Genomic DNA, 22,983 nt, shown 5'->3' on the forward strand with positions numbered 1-22,983 from the left:
CACATTTTCGCACTGCTATTGGGTGAGTAGGCTCAACACCTGCTTCGAAACACAAATGGAAGCAAACAGCTTAAAAACAGAGAAAGGGGGATCTTATGATCTTGTTCCGATTCAATAAAATACAATTTTCACAAATAACAATATATTATTTTATAGGGGGGGGGGGGGGGGGGGGGTAGCCTTTATGTTATATTATGGTGACAGTTTCCTCATAAAAAACAGCCCGGAACAGTACAACATTTACAATAGGCTACTTTGCAGAACCAAGTTTGCTGTAACATTTATTTCACGAATGCAGCGACTATTAAACCGATACTGGAAGGATTTTGTTATTTTGAGAAACTTTGCACACTGCATAGGCTGTGTTACGCAAGGAAAAACACTATCAATGTAAAAAAGCACAAATTAATGATTTCACTCATTCGTCTGGTCAATAAGCACTCAGCATTTAGTTCATTAAAACAAAAATAACATCTGGATTTTCAATTATTCATGGTAAATTAATAAAATAATTGAATTGAATTAAGGTATTCGAAAACGAAATCAAATTTCTTGAAATAAATTACACTTCATTCCACACATGACAATTTACTAAATATTATTTCGGATAATGATCCATATTTAGAAATAATGAACTACATATTTAATATGCTATAGGTCACATTAATATTTTGGAAATATTTTGGTGTAAATCAAAGATTTAGTGAAAATAATGTACCGCTATGACAGATAGGCCTATTGTAGGGCAACTTCCATAAAGCAGTCTAAATTTAAATCATAAGGATCTACCTTCAATATTTGCTCTCCTTATTTTTCAGAAACCTTAACTTAACCTTCTTTCAAGTGTCTGCAGCGAGTAGCTCCCACAATCATCAAAAGTAAAATGTGATTGTACATTTTAAGGAGACACAATTTTAAGGAAACACAATATACACAATTAAAAGTTCTGCAATTAATTTCATAATTGGCAGTTGAAGTTAATGGAAGACAAGGAAAGATATGGCTCACATTACTTTAGCATCTTAAAATAAAGTACGACAAATGAAAAATTAAATAAAAAAATGTTCGACCTCAATGGGATGTAAAATCCTTGTTATTACCAGCCCACTTACAACTATATCCATACTTGGGGTTTTTCCTTTCAATTAATGTGTCCACTTGTGCTGTGTGTACTTATCATGTTCCTGTGGTACAGCAGGAGAGAGAGCCCACAGCAGTACACCATGCTCTTCACTATCATCACTGTGTAAACCAGAGAGGCCAGGTTCAGATTGCACATGGACTGGAATGAATCTGGAGAAAATAAAAGTTTATAGGCTGGGATTTTAGCCAGTCATTTTATGTATTGAATACTTTTCTGCAATTTCAACAGTAAAACACTGTAGAGTGCACAGTATAATACCATACATGTGTTTTACAGAATCAATGCTGTAGACTGCCTCCTGTAAAAATTATTCTAACATGCTGTATTTCTTTAAAGTAATGGTTTATGCCTACTGTAGATTACAATGATCAGTTTCAGGCACCAACCTCATGCTGTCGGGTAAGATGCATGAAGCTCAGACTATTTTAGTAGGCTAACTATCTTCTTGAAGCTGCTGTGAAGTAGAATAATATTTTCATTAGCTGCTGGGGAGGTACCTATCCTTGTTTATACGTATACTATGGGGCGGCAGGTAGCCTAGTGGTTAGAGCGTTGGGACAGTAACCTGAAAGGTAGCTTGATCAAACCCCCGAGCTGACATCTGTTGTTCTGCTCCTGAACAAGGCAGATAATCCACTGTTCCTAGGCCGTCATTATAAATAAAGTTTAAAACTACATACCACACACACATATATATATATATATATATATATATACAAAATTATGTGGACACCCCTTCAAATTAGTGGATTTGGCTATTTCAGCCACACCTATTGCTGACAGGTATAAAATCGAGCACACAGCAATGCAAAAATACCGACACTCCTTAGCTGTCACAACCCTGTGTGATATGTTCACTTGGCTGCATGACATAAATCATAGCTTTGCAGGCCAGGGGTGTCCATATAGTCTCTCCCCGGTTACTGACCCAACGCTCTAACCACTAGGCTACCTGTCGCCCCCCCATCAAGGGTGTCAATCATTTTGGACCACTCTACATTTAGTGACACTTGAGGGAGGCATTTAATGCAAGTAATGAGGATGATGAAAGGTTTCAAAACGCACAATATTCAGTGCCTTTGGGAAGTATTCAGACCCCTCGACTTTTTCCACATTTGGTTGTGTTACAGCCTGAATTTCAGGAGTAAAAATGTGCTTAACAAGTCATATAATAAGTTACATGGACTCACTCTGTGTGCAACAATAGTGTTTAATATGATTCGACCACGAATGCCTGATTCACGCAGTCGCCTCTGAACAGTTGATGTTGAGATATGTCTGTATGTCTGAGATATGTCTGTTACTAAATAAACTTCAGTTAGTGCTAAATACGGCTGCTAGAATCCTGACTAGAACCAAAAAATTTGATCATATTACTCCAGTGCTAGCCTCTCTACACTGGCTTCCTGTCAAAGCAAGGGCTGATTTCAAGGTTTTACTGCTAACCTACAAAGCATTACATGGGCTTGCTCCTACATATCTCTCTGATTTGGTCCTGCCGTACATACCTATACGTACGCTACGGTCACAAGACGCAGGCCTCCTAATTGTCCCTAGAATTTCTAAGCAAACAGCTGGAGGCAGGGCTTTCTCCTATAGAGCTCCATTTTTATGGAACGGTCTGCCTACCCATGTCAGAGACGCAAACTCGGTCTCAACCTTTAAGTCTTTACTGAAGACTCATCTCTTCAGTGGGTCATATGATTGAGTGTAGTCTGGCCCAGGAGTGGGAAGGTGAACGGAAAGGCTCTGGAGCAACGAACCGCCCTTGCTGTCTCTGCCTGGCCGGTTCCCCTCTTTCCACTGGGATTCTCTGCCTCTAACCCTATTACAGGGGCTGAGTCACTGGCTTGCTGGGGCTCTCTCATGCTGTCCCTGGAGGGGGTGCGTCACCTGAGTGGGTTGATTCACTGTTGTGGTCATCCTGTCTGGGTTGGCGCCCCCCCCCCCCCCCTTGGGTTGTGCCGTGGCGGAGATCTTTGTGGGCTATACTCAGCCTTGTCTCAGGATGGTAAGTTGGTGGTTGAAGATATCCCTCTAGTGGTGTGGGGGCTGTGCTTTGGCAAAGTGGGTGGGGTTATATCCTTCCTGTTTGGCCCTGTCCGGGGGTGTCCTCGGATGGGGCCACAGTGTCTCCTGACCCCTCCTGTCTCAGCCTCCAGTATTTATGCTGCAGTAGTTTATGTGTCGGGGGGCTGGGGTCAGTTTGTTATATCTGGAGTACTTCTCCTGTCCTATTCGGTGTCCTGTGTGAATCTAAGTGTGCGTTCTCTAATTCTCTCCTTCTCTCTTTCTTTCTCTCTCTCGGAGGACCTGAGCCCTAGGACCATGCCCCAGGACTACCTGACATGATGACTCCTTGCTGTCCCCAGTCCACCTGGCCATGCTGCTGTTCCAGTTTCAACTGACCTGAGCCCTAGGACCATGCCCCAGGACTACCTGACATGATGACTCCTTGCTGTCCCCAGTCTACCTGGCCATGCTGCTGCTCCAGTTTCAACTTCCACCTGACTGTGCTGCTGCTCTAGTTTCAACTGTTCTGCCTTATTATTATTCGACCATGCTGGTCATTTATGAACATTGAACATCTTGACCATGTTCTGTTATAATCTCCACCCGGCACAGCCAGAAGAGGACTGGCCACCCCACATAGCCTGGTTCCTCTCTAGGTTTCTTCCTAGGTATTGGCCTTTCTAGGGAGTTTTTCCTAGCCACCGTGCTTCTCCACCTGCATTGCTTGCTGTTTGGGGTTTTAGGCTGGGTTTCTGTACAGCACTTTGAGATATCAGCTGATGTACGAAGGGCTATATAAATAAATTTGATTTGATTTGATTTGTTACTGAAGCATTTATTTGGGCTGCAATCTGAGGTGCAGTTAACTCTAATGAACTGATCCTCTGCAGCAGAGTTAATTCTGTGTCTTCCTTTCCTGTGGCGGTCCTCATGAGAGACAGTTTCGCTTAATGGTTTTTGCGACTGCACTTGAAGAAACTGTATTGACTGACCTTCATGTCTTAAAGGTTAGAGTGTTGCGGAAGACACATTTGAGTTGTACAAATGACTAGGTATCCCCCTTTCTCTTAAGTAACGATGGACTGTCGTTTCTCTTTGCTTATTGGAGATGTTCTAGCCATAATATGGATTTGTCTTTTACCAAAAAGGCAATCTTCTGTATATCACCCCTACCTTCTCACAAAACAACTGATTGGCTCAAATGCATTAAGAAAATAAATTCCACAAATTAACTTTTAACACGGCACACCTGTTAACTGTAATGCATTCCAGGTGACTACCTCATGAAGCTGGTTGAGAGAATGCCAAGTGCGTGCAATGAATTCATTAATGCAATGGGTGGCTACTTTGAAGAATCTCAAATCTCAAATATATTTATTTAACATTTTTTTGGTTACTATGTGATTCCATATGTGTTATTTCATGGTTTCGATGTAGAGATAAGAAAACAATTAATAAGACATTTCGGTAGCACTTTTACATTGAAGCACAGAATAAATGGTAATAACATGACAATAACATGGAAAATACTTCTCTTGATAACAATGTTCATTTCCTTGCAAAATATATATGTTAAAAACAAATTAAACTCTCCAACCTTGATTTAATTTCATTTGATTGTTTCAAGGTAAAACGTACACATAAACAAAAGTGTAAAAAGTTTGTTTTGCCATAGAACTATAATTCTACAAATGCAAGAACCATAAACTACCATTACGGACTCGTCTGCCATCGCTATCATATTCTTCAATTTGATGGCAAGAGCTGTGAACCCACTACTAGAGGTAAAAACAGATCAAGGCCAAGTGAATCATCCAGCAGCTTTGGATAACCATCTCTTCACACACTCAAGCTGTGGTTCTGCAGCTAGCTATATCTTGTTTCCAGTAACTACCGTTTCACATGTCCTTGGAACACCAAAGAAACATGAACCATATTATCCCACCACTATTAAGTCTAGGCTCAACATCTGCGTCGGGAACATGCACATTGAAGCAAACAAGTTGAAAACAGATCATTGGTGAACCTACAATCTTATTGTTCCGCTTCTGATGAGATTAAATTAAATAACATTTTCCCAAATATGAATAGATGATCTTATAGTAAAGAGATGCAATATTTTGGGGGTTTTAAGTAACCTTTTTTCACCGAAAACAGCACGGAACTGTAAAAATGTATTTTACAATCATTTACAGATCCATTGTTGTTGCAACATTTTGTTCACAAAGGCATCCTCTTCTGAAATAATATGGTTATTTTGAGCAACTTGGTTAATTTGAGCCGGCTGTGTTAGGCAAGGAAAATGTCATGCAAGCTGTATCAATGTAAAAAAAAAAAAAAAAACAACAACAACATTGTATCAATGTAAAAAAGCACATAAATTATTTTCCTCATATAGGTCTTCAGATGCTGGGTCCTCTTCCCAGGATCCTGTTGTGCAGCAGGAGAGAGAGCCCACAGCAGTACACCATGCTTTTCACTATCATCACTGTGTAAACCAGAGAGGCCAGGTTCAGACTGCACGTTGACTGGAAGGAATCTGGGGAAGAGAAAATATTAAGGCTGGGATTCAATTTGAATGCAGGTTGCAGGCATTGCCGTTTAAAAACACATGTTCTTATTAAGTCGACATATGCTACATTTACCGTGGATAGCATCTCGGCAAACAAGTGCCTTTAAGGGGCACTTTGCCTATAAACCACGATCAGATTATCTATCCGATCGCGTTTTGTCGGCTATACTCCAATTAGGAAATTTTAACAATACGAACATTTTACATGACCTTGGCGAGTGCAACAGGTAAAAAAGTTCCATTCGACTCGCTCTGCCAAGTCACAATTCCTGGTACTCTGGTCCTGGATCTTGGACCCACTACTCACTCTGGTCTAGGATTCGTTTCAGCCCGGGTTAATTTGTGTCTCACACATGCTTTATAGCGCGGATCAGGGTAGGCTACTAAACGCTCCTGAATCCGGATCATAAGAGGATATGTGAAAGCGCCCTTAATTAAAGGTAATTTCAAATTGAGCGGCCATAAACAGCATGTAACGTGAATGCGTTCCTTAGAGGGTGGAATGGCTACAAAGCGCAATCGGATTTAATACCTGTCTAAATCTGTTCATTTATCCAACCCCTCATATTTTTTTTAACCCTTTTTTTCTTCTTTTTGTTTGGAATTGACCCCAACCCTGCATGAAATATACATGAATTTTACCTTCGGTACACTGCAGAGTCAGTGACTCCTGCGTGTCATTTCTGAACGCTGGTGCAGAGATGGTGGTTGGAGTATCTTCAGTTGGTTTATTTGAGAATGAGATGGAAAAAGATAATATTAAAGAATACTCTTTCAGAATATTATGTAGGCTACTGTCAGGGATAATTGTTACGCTAATTAAGGTGTTTTGTTTTAACTTGCAAAACTAACTACACAACATTCCTATGCAATGGCCAATTGTGTGTCACATTTTTATGTACTTTCTTTTTAATAGGCCTATGTCAGTTTTACATGGTTGAATCCATGATAACCTACTCATATAAATATAGTACATAAATATTAAATGAATAATGGTGTATGAAAAACATAATAGGCCTACATACTAATGTAAAACTATTTCAATGACTGGCTTTACCTTTTGGGATGTCAAAATGTTGAGCACCCCATTCATGCTCCACAGAACAGATGTATTTGTTCCTGTACGTATTCTCTTTATCAATGATGATCATACTGGTCGTCTGTTCTTCCTCCCTCTGCTCCAGCTGTTCCCTCTCTGCTTTGGGCACCTCCGTTCTTCCGCCGTTTGCTTCCTCAATCTTCCATGAGATCTTGACCAAGTCTGGAAACATGTCTCTAGCCAGACATAGCAGGGTGGTCTTCTCATTCGACTCAGAGTTGGACGCTGAGTACAGCGTCACTTTGGGTTTTCGTTGAATGCCGTCTGATTTTCAAGAGAAATAATAACATTTACAGACTAGATGAATCGTGATGTCCCACACCATTTGTTTTATATCCAGCTGTACTGTCTATATTCAAGTGAACAATTAATTACATTTTTCTCCATAACAACTATCCTTTATGGAATATCTTATTTCAATGTAAATCATAACTTTCAATATCATAACGTAAGACTCTTATTTAAATAAACAGTTCAACATTTTTGCTCTATGTCAAATTACTTTACATTTATATCATTCATTTAACCGAGGGTGTATATCTTTAAGAGTAGGGACATGCAATATACTGTAAAATGTTCATATGGCTTCCTTGAAAATCAGAATTATCTATTGTACAGACTAATAACACATTTTCAAATACTTAATATTTTTGTCCTAACATGGTTTAAACATGAATAGTGCATATTTGCGGAGCAATACTGCAGATGTTTTCGAAATGATTTTGGATAGTGAATAGAGCTATAGATTAAATATAAATTATTAAGGACTACTGCTTTGTTTACCTTTTGAAAATCAGAGGAATGGATATCTTACCTGTCACATAAAGTGTCGTGCCAGAGCCAAATTCGAGCCTTCACAGTGAAAATCCCCTTCTCAAAAAGTAGTCTGCACTGTGAGGATAGCCTGGAGGGGTGGATATTGGGGGTGGTGGGGGGTTGGTGGGTTTTTCCTGAGGTAGCTAGTCCCCCCCCATCTTTAAATTTGATCATTTAGCATTTTTAATTGTTAATCCAAAATATTTAAATGTTTCTCTGCATATCTAAGCATAACTCTTGAGCTTTATTTTTTTTTTTACAGATCTATTTATTATTATTTTTTATTTAACCAGGTAGGCCAGTTGAGAACAAGTTCTCATTTACAGCTGCGACCTGGCCAAGATAAAGCAAAGCAGTGTGACAAAAACAACAACACAGAGTTACACATGGGATAAACAAACGTACAGCCAATAACACAATAGAAAAATCTGTATACAGTGTGTGCAAATGAAGTAAGGGGGTAAGGCAATAAATAGGCCATAGTGGCAAAGTATTTACAATTTCACAATTAACACTGGAGTGATAGATGTGCAGAGGAGGATGTGCAAGTAGAAATACTGGTGTGCAAAAGAGCAGAAAAACAAAAACACATATGGGGATGAGGTAGGTAGTTGGTTGGATGGGCTATTTACAGATGGGCTGTGTACAGCTGCAGCGATCGGTAAGCTGCCGCACCCATCCCTTTAGCGGGATCATTTTCATCAACACCCGCTGAATTGCAGCGTGCCAAATTCAAATTAAATTAAACTAAATTACAAAAAATATTTAACTTTCATGAAATCGCAAAACACAGTTTAGCTTGTTGTTAATCCACCTGGCGTGTCAGATTTCAATACAGCTTTTCGGCGAAAGCATAACAAGCATTTATGTAAGAACATCTCTCTCAGTAGACAAAATATCACAAACACTAGCAGCCAAGTAGATTGGTCACAAAAGTCAGAAAAGCAATAGATTAAATCGCTTACCTTTGATGATCTTCGGATGTTTGCACTCACGAGACTCCCAGTTACACAATAAATGTTCCTTTTGTTCCATAAAGATGATTTTTATATCCAAAATACCTCTATTTGTTTGGCGCGTTATGTTCAGAAATCCACAGGCTCGAGCGGTCACGACATAGCAGACGAAAATTCCAAATAGTATCCGTAATGTCTACAGAAACACGTTTTTTATAATCAATCCTCAGGTTGTTTTTAAAATATATAATTGATAATATATCAACCGGGACTGTCGCTTTTTCAATAGGAGAGGGAGAGACAATGGCTGACCCACTCGGTTGCGCAAGCAAAACTCTGCGAACACCCAGCTATCCACTGACGCGAAGTTATCTTTCTGAAACTATGTCTAAAGACTGTTGACACCTTGAGGAAGCCATCGGAAAAGGAATCTGGTTGATATCCCTTTAAATGGAGGCAAGGCATCCAATGGAACAAAGAGCTTTCAGGAAAAACACCACTTCCTGGTTTGATTTTCCTCAGGTTTTTGCCTGCAATATCAGTTCTGTTATACTCGCAGACAGTTTTGGAAACTTTAGAGTGTTTTCTATCCTAATCTGACAATTATATGCATATTTTAGTTTCTTTGCCTGAGAAATAGGCAGTTTCAAATGGGTACGTTTTTGTAGCCAAAAAACAAAAATCCTGCTGCCTCCACTCAAGAAGTTAAAGCAGACCACCATAGTGACTGTGCCCAAGAACACTAAGGTAACTTGTTTAAATTACTACCGACCCGTAGCACTCACATCTGTAGCCATGAAGTGCTTTGAAAGGCTGGTCATGGCTCACATCAACACCATCATCCCAGAAACCCTAGACCCACTTCAATTTGAATACTGCCCTAAAAAATCCACAGATGATGCAATCTCTCTATTGCACTCCGAACTGCCCTTTCCCACCTGGACAAAAGGAACACCAATGTAAGAATGCTATTCATTGACTACAACTCAGCATTCAACACCATAGTGCCCTCAAAGCTTATCAATAAGCTAAGGACCCTGGGACTATAAACACCTCCCTCTGCAACTGGATCCTGAACTTCCTGACAGTCCGCCCCTAGGTGGTAAGGGTAGGTAACAACACATCCACCACACTTATCCTCAACAGAGGGGCCCCTCAGGGGTGAGTGCTCAGCCCCCTCCTGTTCTCCCTGTTCACTCATGACTGCAAGACCAGGCACAACTCCAACACAATCATTAAGTTTGCCTATGGAACAACAGTTAGGCCTCATCACCGACAACGACGAGGCAGCCTATAGGGAGGAGGTCAGAGACTTGGACGTGTGGTGCCAGGACAACAACCTCTCCCTCAACGAGATCAATACAAAGGAGTAGATTGTGGACTACAGGAAAAAGAGGACCAAAAGAGGACCAAGCAGACCAAGTTCCTTGGTGTCCACATCACCATCAAACTAACATGGTCCAAGCACACCAAGTGAAGAGGGCATGACAAAACCTATTCCCCCTCGGGAGACTGAAAATATTTGGCATGGGTCCTCAGATCCTCAGAAGGTTCTACCGCTGCACCATTGAGAGCATCCTGACCGGTTGCATCACTGCCTGGTATGTCAACTGCTCGGCCTCTGACCGCAAGGCACTACAAAGGGTACTGCGTACGGCCTTGTACATCACTGTGGCCAAGCCTCCTGCCATCCAGGACCTCTATACCAGGTGGTGTCAGAGGAAGGCCCTAAAATGTTTCAAAGACTCCAGCACCCTAGTCATAGACTGTTCTCTCTGCTACCGCACAGTAAGCGGTACCGGAGTGCCAAGTCTAGGTCCCCCCTCTTTTATACCGCTGCTTCTCTCTGTTGTTATCATCTATGCATTGTCACTTTAATAACTCCACCTACATATACATATTACCTCAACTAACCGTTAATCCCTCACATTAACTCTGTACTGGTACCCCTCTGTACATAGTCTTGCTATTGTTATTATCCTGCTGCTCTTTAATTACTTGTTACTTTAATTTTTTTTAACTGCATTGTTGGTTAGGGGCTCGTAAGTAAGCATTTCACTGTGTTGTATTCCAGACTAAAAACATTTGATTTGAAGAAGCTGATTAAACAGGATGATCATTACACAGTTGCACCTTGTGCTTGGGGCAATAAAAGGCCACTCTAAAATGTGCAGTTTTGTCACACACCACAATGCCACAAGTTGAGGCAGCCTGCATTTGGCATGCTGACTGCAGGAATGTCCACCAGAGCTGTTGCCAGAGAAATGAATGTTCATTTATTTACCATAAGCCAAATCTAACATTCTTTTAGAGAATTTGGCAGTATGTCAACCGGTCTCACAACTGCAGACATTGTCATTTTTTACATTTTAGTCATTTAGCAGGCACTCTTATCCAGAGAAGGGTTGTGCATACATTTCTGTACTTGTCCCTCGTGGGACTCATACTCACAACCCTGGCATTGCAAGCAACATGCTCTACCAACTGAGCCATACAAACTACATGTAACCACACCAGCCCAGAACCTCCACATCTGGCTTTTTCACCTGCAGGATCATCTGAGACCAGCCACCCGGACAGCTGATGAAACTGTGGGTTTTCACAAGAGAATAATTTCTGCAAAAACTGTCAGAAACTCAGGGAATCTCATCTGCGTGATCGTTGTCCTCACCAGGGTCATGACCTGACTGCAGGTCGGTGTCGAAACTGACTTCAGTGGGCAAATGCTGACCTTCTATGGGCAAATGCTGACCTTCTATGGGCACTGGCAGGCTGCAGAAGAGATTCAACTTCACGGATGAATCCCAGTTTCAACTGTACTGGGCAGATGGAAGACAGAGTGTATGGTGTTCTGTGGGCGAGCTGTTTGCTGATGTCAACGTTGTGAACAGAGTGCCCCACGGTGGTGCTGAGGTTATGTTATGGGCAGGCATATGCTACAGACAGCCAAAAATAATGGCATTTATCGATGGCAATTTAAATGCACAGAGATACCGTGACGAGATCTGATGCCCATTGTCGTGCCATTCATCCATCACCTCATGTTTTTTTCTTGTTTTTTTCTCAATATAACCTTTTTTTTAACTAAGCAAGTCAGTTAAAAACACATTCTTATTTACAATAACAGCCTTCCAGGGAACACAGAAAGACCGATTTTTACCTTGTCAGCTCACGGATTCGATCCAGCAACTTTTCGGCTACTGGTCCAACGCACTAACCACCCCATGTTTCAGCAATGATCTGTACCCAATTTCTGGAAGCTGAAAATGTCCCAGTTATTCCATGGCCCGCATACTCACCAGACATGTCACCCATTGAGCATGTGTGGGATGCTCTGGAAGGACCTGTATGACCACGTGTTCCAGTTCCTCCAATATCCAGGAGCTTGACACAACCATTCAAGAGGAGTAGGACAACATTCCACAGCCACAATTAACAGCCTGATCAACTCTATTCGAAGGAGATGTGTCATGCTGCATGAGGCAAATGGTGGTCATATCAGATACTGACTGGTTTACGGATCCACGCAACTCCAGTTTTTTAAAAGGTATCTGTGAGCAACAGATGTATACAGTGTATTCAGACCCCTTGACTTTTTCAGATTTTGTTATGTTACATTCTTATTCTAAGATTAAATAAATCGTTTTTCCCCCTCATCAATCTACACACAATACCCCATAATGACAAAGCAAAAACAAGTTTAGACATTTTTTAAATTGTTTTTAAAAATATCACATTTACCCAGGTATTCAGACCCTTTAGTCAGTACTTTGTTGAAGCAGCTTTGGCAGCGATTACAGAGTCCTCTTGGGTATGATTCTACAAGCTTGGCACATCTGTATTTGGGGAGTTACTTCTTTGCAGATCCTCTCAAGCACTGTGAAGTTGGATGGGGAGCGTCGTTACACAGCTAATTTTAGGTCTCTCCAGAGATGTTCAAGGACATTGACTTGATGGCTCCAAACTTCTTCCATTTAAGAATTGAATGAACCTTTATTTCAACATGTAGTCACACTGAGGTAAAACTATTTTACATGAGAGCCCTGTATACCTTTACACATTAAACACAACAGCCCTACTAAACACTATAATAAAACACATAATACACAACATTAAATATATTTAAGAAAAGCAATGGCATTCTGTAACGTAAAAGTCTCCAATCAATAATTTGATTTGCCTGAAAGGCACCAGAATATCTCATTGCAAGGAATTCTGCATTTTGTTCCACACAGGGAGCAAAAAAACTAAAAGCAGACTTTCTCAATTATGTGGAGACCAAAGGGTTGCAAAATGGCATTGTAAATCATTAAAAGGTTGTGCAGCTCTCTTCCTACAGACAGAGAGGTCCATCACACATGTTTGTAAAGAATACAACGATGAGTTCTACAACTTTCCCCAGTAATAAAACGTATTGCTGAATGGAAAACTGAATCCAATGGTTTCAAAACATAGGCGTCCGCATGCATATAAATAATGTCACAATAGAATGATGAAGGCCACTGTGTTCTTGGGGACGTTCAATGCTGCAGACAATTTTTGGTGCCCTTCCACAGATCTGTGCCTCAACACAATCCTGTCTCAGAGCTCTATGGACAATGACTCCTACCTCAAGGCTTAGTTTTTTGCTTTGACATGCACTGTCAACTGTGGGATCTTATATAGACAGGGGTGTGCCTTTCCATATCATGTCCAATCAATTGAATTTAAACCTGGATGCAAATCAATTGAAACCTGGATGCACCTGAGCTCAATTTTGAGTCTCATAGCAAACGATCTGAAAACTTTTGTAAATACGTTATTCTGACTGTTATACCCATATATACCTAAAAAGCACACAAACCTCTGTCCAACCTCTGCACACAATATACATATACAGGACACATCAAGAAGATCCAGTTTAGACACTGTTTGCTCATTGGCAAGACATCTTGTTTATTTATTTATAATTCCTTTTATAATTGCATTTCACTTTGGATTTGAAGAAGACACTACACTCTCACCTCTTATTATGTCACTTACTGTGGTATAGAAACCTTTTCATGAATACAAAGCTTTATTAAAACCACAGAGTTTTTGTACAGGCTGTGTGGATCAGTTCTCACTGTGGGTTCCCGAGACCCAGCAGGCACAATAGTAGGTGGCAGAATGGGACCCGTTAACGAACTTGATCATGAGATTACTAGAGTCAAACTCCCTCCAAACGGAGAAATCTGCTCTCTGGGGATGAGTGGTAGCACGGCTGTCAGAATTGTCACCAGAATTAAAGTATAGAATCCAAGTAAATGGTTCACCCTCTCTCTTCTGATACCAGTGGACCAGGTTACCACACCGACCAGTAACTTTGCAGTCGAAGGAGACGCTCTCTTTCTCTCTCCTAGTCTTTGATATCGAGTCCTTTTGCAGCCGTTGTCCTGAAGCAGCTACTGTAAAACAGAAGTGGATCACAAAAAAATTCACAGTACAGTTACTCCATTAAAATATATTGATACAGGTTTGATCAACCACTTACCCAGAAAAAGAGAGAATATTATTATACCACAATCCATGTTCAGGGAATATGTGCTTAAGAATTGGGGGATGAATGAAATGAAAATTGGGGGATGAATGAAATGAAAAGCTACACGTTATATATAACACTGAACATGAGACTGATTTAACAATTCTTTACTGAAGTATGGTTTGGATCATATAGTCGATTATGAAGATGAGAGGTGAAAAACCAGTTAGAGTGTGTCGTCTCAAACAGTTCCTCTGACAATGTCACTTCCTGTGGTGCAAAACACTTTCTTTTTCATTAATTCACAGCTTGATTCTTCCGCAGCTCAAGAATCAAGGTAAAATGTTCTCCCTCCTTCTTCTGGTACCAGTAGACATACGTTGTACACTGATCATTGTCTTTGCAGCTGAAGGAGACAGCCTCTCACTCTATCCTAATCCATGATATCTCCTGGTCCAATTTCTGCCCTGCCACTGACACTGCAATGACAATTGACAACAACAACACACTAAGACAAAAATATATTAGCAAAACTTAAAAGCTATTACATTTGTCCACAATCTATGCATCAATCATAGACTTAAATTCTGACAGAGACACTATTTTCTGCCAGTCATTTCCAGTTGCTCCACGACTAGGGTGCATTGTAAGAAGAAAAGATACAGTACTTCAACAAAGTGAGTAAAGAATGACCACAGAGCTTAGAGACATTTCTATGATGATTCTGAGATGTCTTCTTTTGAACCTGAAGATAATTGTGTTTAGTGGGAGCAGAGATGATGTGAGGGTGAAACACTGTCACTAACTGCTCCTCCAATCTGATGCCACTTCCTGTGGTTGTTGACAAGGGCTATGTTCCAATTATATTATCTCTCCTTCCTCCCAAAGTGTGGACTTGTTCACTTGCTTCACTGATTTGAAAGAAATATGGTGAAAAGGCCACTAGCCAATGCCTCCACGTATTCAATGAAGGGAGAAAGTTTATATTATGGAGGCACCCATTCACTGTCTAAATTCAACCATTTTAGTCTTTGTACCAGATTTACTACCCAGTTAAGTGATCAATTCTAGGTGTATCCTTGTTCAATGTTCTCCTAACGTTTGATGTAGACCTCTATGCACCAGCTCCATATTGCTATTTTAATACTGACATTGCACCCGTGTCTTTTTCCACAACATGGTTGTAAAACAAAACTAAAAATCATGTTTGATAAAGTTGAACAGAGAAATGGTTCACATAACAAACCAACGGCTATATCTTTTCAATCTTATAAATGGGGACTGTTGATTTTGGCTACACGATCTGCTATCACTGGTGTTCTGTTATTTATGTACCATTTAAGGTTTATAGTTCGCCAAAGTTATAAGTATTTGATTTATTTTACCATTGTTTAACCAAGTAGGCAAGTTGAGAACAAGTTCTCATTTACAACTGCGACCTGGCCAAGATAAAGCAAAGCAGTTCAACACATACAACAACACAGAGTTACACATGGAGTAAAACAAACATACAGTCAATAATACAGTACAAAAACAAGTCTATATACAATGTGAGCAAATGAGGTGAGATAAGGGAGGTAAAGGCAATAAAAAAGGCCATGGTGGCGAAGTAAATACAATATAACAAATAAAAACACTGGAATTGTAGATTTGCATTAGGTGAATGTGCAAAGTAGAAATACTGAGGTGCAAGCGAGCAAAAATAAATAAATACAGTAGGGGATCAGGTAATTGTTTGGGCTATTTATAGATGGACTATGTACTGGTGCAGTGATCTGTGAGCTGCTCTGACAGCTGGTGCTTAAAGCTGGTGAGGGAGATAAGTGTTTCCAGTTTCAGAGATTTGTGTTGTTCGTTCCAGTCATTGGCAGCAGAGAACTGGAAGGAGAGGCGGCCAAAGTAGGAATTGGCCCTGGGGGTGACCAGTGAAATACACCTGCTGGAGCGCGTGCTATGGGTGGGTGCTGCTATGGTGACCAGCAAGCTGAGATAAGGCAGGACTTTACCTAGCAGGGTCTTGTAGATGACCTGGAACCAGTGGGTTTGGCGACGAGTATGAAGCGAGAGCCAGCCAACGAGAGCGTACAGATCGCAGTGGTGGGTAGTATATGGGGCTTTGGTGACAAAATGGATGGCACGGTGATAATCTGCATCCAATTTGTTGAGTAGGGTGTTGGAGGCTATTTTGTAAATGACTTCGCCGAAGCCGAGGATTGGTAGGATGGTCAGTTTTACGAGGGTATGTTTGGCAGCATGAGTGAAGGATGCTTTGTTGCAAAATAGGAAGCCAATTCTAGATTTAATTTTGGATTGGAGATGCTTAATGTGAGTCTGGAAGGAGAGTTTACAGTCTAACCAGACACCTAGGTATTAGTAGTTGTCCACATATTCTAAGTCAGAACCGTCCAGAGTAGTGATGCTGGGCGGGCGGGCAGGTGTAGGCAGCGATCAGTTGAAGCGCATGCATTTAGTTTGACTTGTATTTAAGAGCAGTTGGAGGCTACGAAAGGAGAGTTGTATGGCATTGAAGCTCGTCTGGAGGGTAGTTAACACACTGTCCAAAGAGGGGCCAAAAGTATACAGAATGGTGTCGTCTGCGTAGAGGTGGATCAGAGACTCACCAGCAGCAAGAGCGACATCATTGATGTATACAGAGAAAAGAGTTCGCCCAAGAATTGAACCCTGTGGCACCCCCATAGAGACTGCCAGAGGCCCAGACAACAGGCCCTCCGATTTGACACACTAAACTCTATAGGAAAAGAAGTTGGTGAACCAGGCGAGGTAATCATTTGAGAAACCGAGGCTGTTGAGTCTGCTGATGAGGATGTTTTTTACCTTTATTTAACTAGGCAAGTCAGTTAAGAACAAATTCTTATTTTCTGAAATGCCTGTTCAGGGGCAGAACAACATATTTGTACATTGTCAGCTTGGGGATTTGAACTTTCAACCTTCCGGTTACTAGTCCAACACTCTAACCACTAGGCTACCCTGCCGCACCATGTGGTGATGTGATGTGATGTGGTGATTGACAGAGTTGAAAGCCTTGGCCAGGTCAATGAATATGGCTGCACAGTATTGTTTCTTATCGATGGCATTTAAGATATCGTTTAGGACCTTGAGCGTGGCTGAGGTGCACCCATGACCAGCTCTGAAACCAGATTGCATAGTGGAGAAGGTACGGTGGGATTCGAAATGGTTGGTAATCTGTTTGTTAACTTGGCTTTCGAAGACCTTAGAAAGGCAGGGTAGGATAGATATAGGTCTGTAGCAGTTTGGGTCAAAAGTGTCCCCCCCCTTTGAAGAGGGGGATGACCGCAGCTGCTTTCCAATCTTTGGAAATCTCAGACGTCACGAAATAGAGGTTGAACAGGCTAGTAATAGGGGTTGCAATAATTTCGGCAGATAATTTTAGAAAGAAAGGGTCCAGATTGTCAAGGCTTGGGAGAGTTTCTGTGGGGGGTACAGTGCTGTTGACCGGGGTAGGGGTAGCCAGGTGGAAAGCATGGCCAGCCGTAGAAAAATGCTTATTGAAATTCTCAATTATAGTGGATTTATCGGTGTTGACAGAGTTTCCTATCCTCAGTGCAGTGGGCAGCTGGAAGGAGGAGAATGCAATAAATACTTACTCTGAGCTGCGCTTCGGTAGATTGGTCGTCGAAGGAAGGCCAGTTTGTCCTTTGAAGAATGTATCTTGGTGAACTGGAGCGTGGTAGAAAGAATACTCTGTATTCTCCTTGCCCATGTTTAGCGGGCGGACGGGTTAAGTCCTCACGTTCTTGGAACAGGTTATTAGCAAATCAAATCATCAAATCAAATTTTATTTGTCACATACACATGGTTAGCAGATGTTAATGTGAGTGTAGCGAAATGCTTGTGCTTCTAGTTCCGACCATGCAGTAATATCTAACAAGTAATCTAACCTAACAATTTCACAACAACTATCTTATGCACACAAGTGTAAAGGAATGAATAAGAATATGTACATAAAAATGTTTGAATGAGTGATGGCTGAACAGCATAGGCAAGATGCAGTAGATGGTATAGAGTACAGTATATGCATATGAGATGAGTAATGTAGGGTATGTAAACATTATCTAAAGTGGCATTGTTTAAAGTGGCTAGTGATACATTTATTACATACATTTTTCCATTATTAAAGTGGCTGGAGTTGAGTCAGTACGTTGGCAGCAGCCCCTCAATCTTAGTGATGGCTGTTTAACAGTCTGATGGCCTTGAGATAAAATCAGTTTTTCAGTCTCTCGGTCCCCGTTTTGATGCACCAGTACTGACCTCGCCTTCTGGATTGACAGGGGGGTGAACAGGCAGTGGCTCGGGTGGTTGTTGTCCTTGATGATCTTTTTGGCCTTCCTGTGACATCGGGTGGAGTAGGTGTCCTGGAGGACAGGTAGTTTGTCCCCGGTGATGCGTTGTGCAAACCTCACTACCTCACGACCAGGATGCTCTCGATTGCGCATCTGTAAAAGTTTGTGAGTGTTTTTGGTGACAAGCCAAATTTCTTCAGCCTCCTAAGGTTGAAGAGGCGCTGCTGCGCCTTCTTCACCACACTGTCTGTGTGGGTGGACCATTTCAGTTTGTCTGCGATGTGTATGCCGAGGAACTTAAACTTCCCACATTCTCCAATACTGTCCGGTCCATGTGGATAGGGTGCTGCTCCCTCTGCTGTTTCCTGAAGTCCACAATCGACTCCTTTGTTTTGTTGACATTGAGTGTGAGGTTATTTTCCTGACACCACACTCCGGGGGACCTCACCTCCTCCCTGTAGGCCGTCTCGTTGTTGTTGGTAATCAAGCCAAACCACTGTAGTGTTGTCTGCATACTTGTTGAATGAGTTGGAGGCGTGCATGACCATGCAGTCATGGGTGAACAGGGAGTACAGGAGAGGGCTCAGAACGCACCCTTGTGGGGCCCCAGTGTTGAGGATCAGCGGGGTGGAGATGTTGTTGCCTACCCTCACCACCTGGGGCGGCCCGTCAGGAAGTCCAGTACCCAGTTGCACAGGGCGGGTTCGAGACCCAAGGTCTCAAGATTAATGATGTGTTTGGAGGGTACTATGGTGTTGAATGCTGAGCTGTAGTCAATGAACAGCATTCTTACGTAGGTATTCCTCTTGTCCAGATGGGATAAGGTAGTGTGCAGTGTGATGGCGATTGCATTGTCTGTGAACCTATTGGGGCTGTAAGCAAATTGGAGTGGGTCTAGGGTGACAGGTAGGTTGGAGGTGATATGATCCTTGACTAGTCTCTCAAAGCACTTCATGATGACAGGAGTGAGTGCTACAGGGCGATAGTCATTTAGTTTAGTTACCTTAGCTTTCTTGGGAACAGGAACAATTGCTGACCATCTTGAAGCATGTGGGGACAGCAGACTGGGATAGGGATTGATTGAATATGTCTGTAAACACACAAGCCAGTTGGTCTGCACATGCTCTGAGGATGCGGCTAGGGATGCCGTCTGTGCTGGCAGCCTTGCGAGGGTTAACACGTCGGCCATGGAGAAGGAGAGTCAACAGTTTTTGGTAGCGGGCCATGTTGGTGGCACTGTATTGTCCTCAAATCGTGCAAAGAAGTTGTTTAATTTGTCTGGGAGCTAGAAGTTGATGTCCGCGACGGTGCTGGTTTTCTTTTGTAATCCGTGTCACATACGTCTCGTGTTTGAGCCGTTGTTTTGCAACTCCACTTTGTCTCTATACTAAAGCTTTTCTTGTTTGATTGCCTTACAGAGGGGATAACTGCACTGTTTGTATTTGGCCAGGTTTCCAGTCGCCTTACCATGATTAAATGCAGTGAAATGTGCTTTCAGTTTTGGTTAGGGAAGATTTTAATAGTCACAGTCTCCAATACACTTCCTTATAATCTCGCTCACCGAGTCAGCGTATACGTACATGTTATTGTCTGAGGCTATCCGGAACACATCCCAGTCGACATGATCGACGCAATCTTGAAGCGTGGAATCCGATTGGTCAGACTAGCGTTGGATAGACCTAAGCATGGGTGATTCCTGTTTTATTTTCTGCCTATAGGAGGGGAGCAACAACATGGAGTCATGGTCAGATTTGCCAAAAGGAGGGCAGGGAGGGCCTTGTATGCATTGCGGAAGTTAGAGTAGCAGTGGTCGAGTGTGTTACTTACTCGTGTACTGCAATCGATATGCTGATAGAATTTAGGTAGCCGTGTTCTCAAATTAGCTTTGTTAAAATCCCCACTTATAAAAAAATGCAGCCTCGAGATGTATGGTTTCCAGTTTACATAAAGTCCAGTGAAGTTCCTTGATGGCCGTCTTGGTTTCCGCGCCGATAGAGATAGCAGCTTCGCTTATATCCCAAGACAATGGTTGCTTTATGATGGCAAGCCCCACACACTCTGCTACATCAGAAGTGGATCTACATATTCATGTACATACTGTAGTTATTAAACTTGAACTGTCTCTCGACTGCATGGTGGAAAATCTAACCAATCTAACCTCTGATTATGTCACTTCCTGTGGTGCAGAAACCTTTTCATGAATTCAAAGTTTCATAAAACCACAGAGTTTTTGTACAGGCTATGTGGATCAGTTCTCACTGTGGGTTGACGAGTCCCAGCAGGCACAGTAGTAGGTGGCAGAATGGGACACTTTAACTGACTGGATCTTCAGCTCACTGGAGTCAGACTTACCCATGGCAGAGAAATCTGCTGTCTGAGGATGAGTGTTATCACGGGTGAAAGAATTGGCATTTAAAACTTTGTATAAAATCTGAGAGAAGGGTTTACCCTCTCCCTTCTGGTACCAGTGGACTGTGTTACCAAAACACGAACCAGTAACTTTGCAGCTGAAGGAGACACTCTGTTTCTCTTTCCTAGTCTTTAAAATCTGGTCCTGTTGCAGCTGTTGTCCCGAAGCAGCCACTGTAAAACAGAGGTGGATCACCAAAAAAACTCACAGTAGAATTATTCCATTCAAATATTAGACACCAGTTGGATGAAGGTTGGATGAATCACTTACCCAGAAAAATTGAGAATATTATTTTTCCACAGTCCATGTTCAGTGAATATGTGCTTAAGAATTGGGAAAATCAAAAGTGTTCTATATAACATTGAACAATGTGAATAAGAATAAGAAATGAATCACTGAAAATCAAATTGATTCCACAAATATTTACAGAAGAATGGTTTGGATCATATAGTCGATTATGAAGATGAGATGTGAAAAAACAGCTGGGGTGTGTCATCTCAAACAGATCCTCTGATTATGTCACATCCTGTGGTGCAAAACACTATATTTTTCATTAATTCACAGCTTGATTCATTCACAGCTCAATAATTAAGATAAAAGGTTCTCCCTCCTTCGTTTGGTACCAATGGACATCCGTTGTACACTGATCATTGTCTTTGTAGCTGCAGGAGACAGCCTCTCCATCTGTCCTAGTCCATGATATATCCTGGTACAATTTCTGTCCTGCCACTGAGACTGCAATGACAATTGTCAACAACAATACACTCAGATAAAAATACATTAGCAATATCTGAAAGCAATTACGTGTCCACAATCTTTGCATTAATCAAAGACTTATTTTCCTCCAGTCATTTCCAATTGTTCCATGACCAGGGTGTCTCATCTTATTCAATGCTTGTGGAAAGTAGTGAACACCCATTCACTGTCTAAATTCAACCATTATATTCTTTGTACCAGATTTATCAATAATAGTCAGCTAAGTGATACATTCTATGTGTATCCTTGTTTAAATACCTCCTAACATTTTATGTAATGTAGACCTCTATGTTCCAATCCCATACTGCTCGATTAATACTGACATTGCTCCCCTGTGTCTTTCCCCACAAGATTATGCTAAAACAGAAGCCTACAAACCATGTTTGAAAAAGTTGAATAGAGAAATGGTTAACATAAGTGGCTATATCTTTTCAGTCTTCTGAATGGAAACGGTTGGTTTTGGCTTGACTATCTGCTTTCACTGATGTTCTGTTTTCTTAGGGATAGCCCCCTATTTTTCAATTTTCACCAAAAATAACATACCCAAATCTAACTGCCTGTAGCGCAGTACCTGAAGCAAGGATATGTATATTCTTGGTACCATTTGAAAGGAAACACTTTGAAGTTTGTGGAAATGTGAATTGAATGTAGGAGAATAACACAATAGATATGGTAGAAGAAAATACAAAATACACTTTTTTCTACCACCATCTTTGAAATGCAACAAAGGTCCCACTTCTAGTCATCACTCTGGTTATAATTCCGATGGTGTTCACAAGATGGAAGTAGTGTTTAGTTTAGTTTATTAATGCGACCATTAAAAAATAATAACTGTGGGATATTCAAAGTTTCATAAAAAAAAAAAAATCCAACCCTGATCTGTACTTCTCCACAACTTTGCCCCTGACCTGTCTGTATAGCTCCTTGGTCTTCATGGTGCCGCTAGCTTGGTGGTGACCCTTGCTTTGTGGTGTTACAGACTCTGGGGCCTTTCAGAACAGCTGTATATATACTGAGATCATGTGACACTTAAATAAAGTCCACCTGTGTGCAATCTAACTAATTATGTGACTTCAGAGGGTAATTGATTGCTCTTCCGTGACAACCAGAATGCATTGTATAATGTCAACAATCATGGCACCACACATAGCTGGCAAATTGCTTAATACTAAACTGTTAGAAAATACAATACAAGTTGACAATTTGAAACATAGCCTATAGATAAATAGAAGGCTTTGTTTGAGGGCAGCGCGGGTTACCTGTCCTGTTGCGTAACAATCACATTTTGGAACAGTGAGTGCATTCTGACATCATGCCCATAAAAAAAGTAATGTTGGGGAGACCGTTGGAGATATTTGGAACTGACTAATGAAAAGGTTAATCTGTTGGGGAGAA

General features: G+C 41.4%; 1 protein-coding gene across 1 annotated transcript; it reads right to left on the reverse strand.

The window, feature by feature from the left end:
• Positions 1-4,503: 4,503 nt before the first annotated feature.
• Positions 4,504-21,516, reverse strand: LOC109894861 (uncharacterized). Its single transcript, XM_020488527.2, has 7 exons — positions 21,456-21,516; positions 20,682-21,035; positions 13,912-14,026; positions 7,643-7,680; positions 6,787-7,092; positions 6,372-6,446; positions 4,504-5,696 (listed from the first exon to the last, which is right to left on the reverse strand). Exons 1-7 carry the CDS (start codon positions 21,514-21,516, stop codon positions 5,560-5,562), a joined length of 1,086 nt encoding a protein of 361 aa, XP_020344116.2. The 3' UTR covers positions 4,504-5,559.
• Between the last annotated feature and the right edge of the window lie 1,467 nt (positions 21,517-22,983).

The sequence above is a fragment of the Oncorhynchus kisutch genome, linkage group LG8, assembly GCF_002021735.2.
Source record: "Oncorhynchus kisutch isolate 150728-3 linkage group LG8, Okis_V2, whole genome shotgun sequence".
In the NCBI taxonomy this organism is placed as follows: Eukaryota; Metazoa; Chordata; class Actinopteri; order Salmoniformes; family Salmonidae; genus Oncorhynchus; species Oncorhynchus kisutch.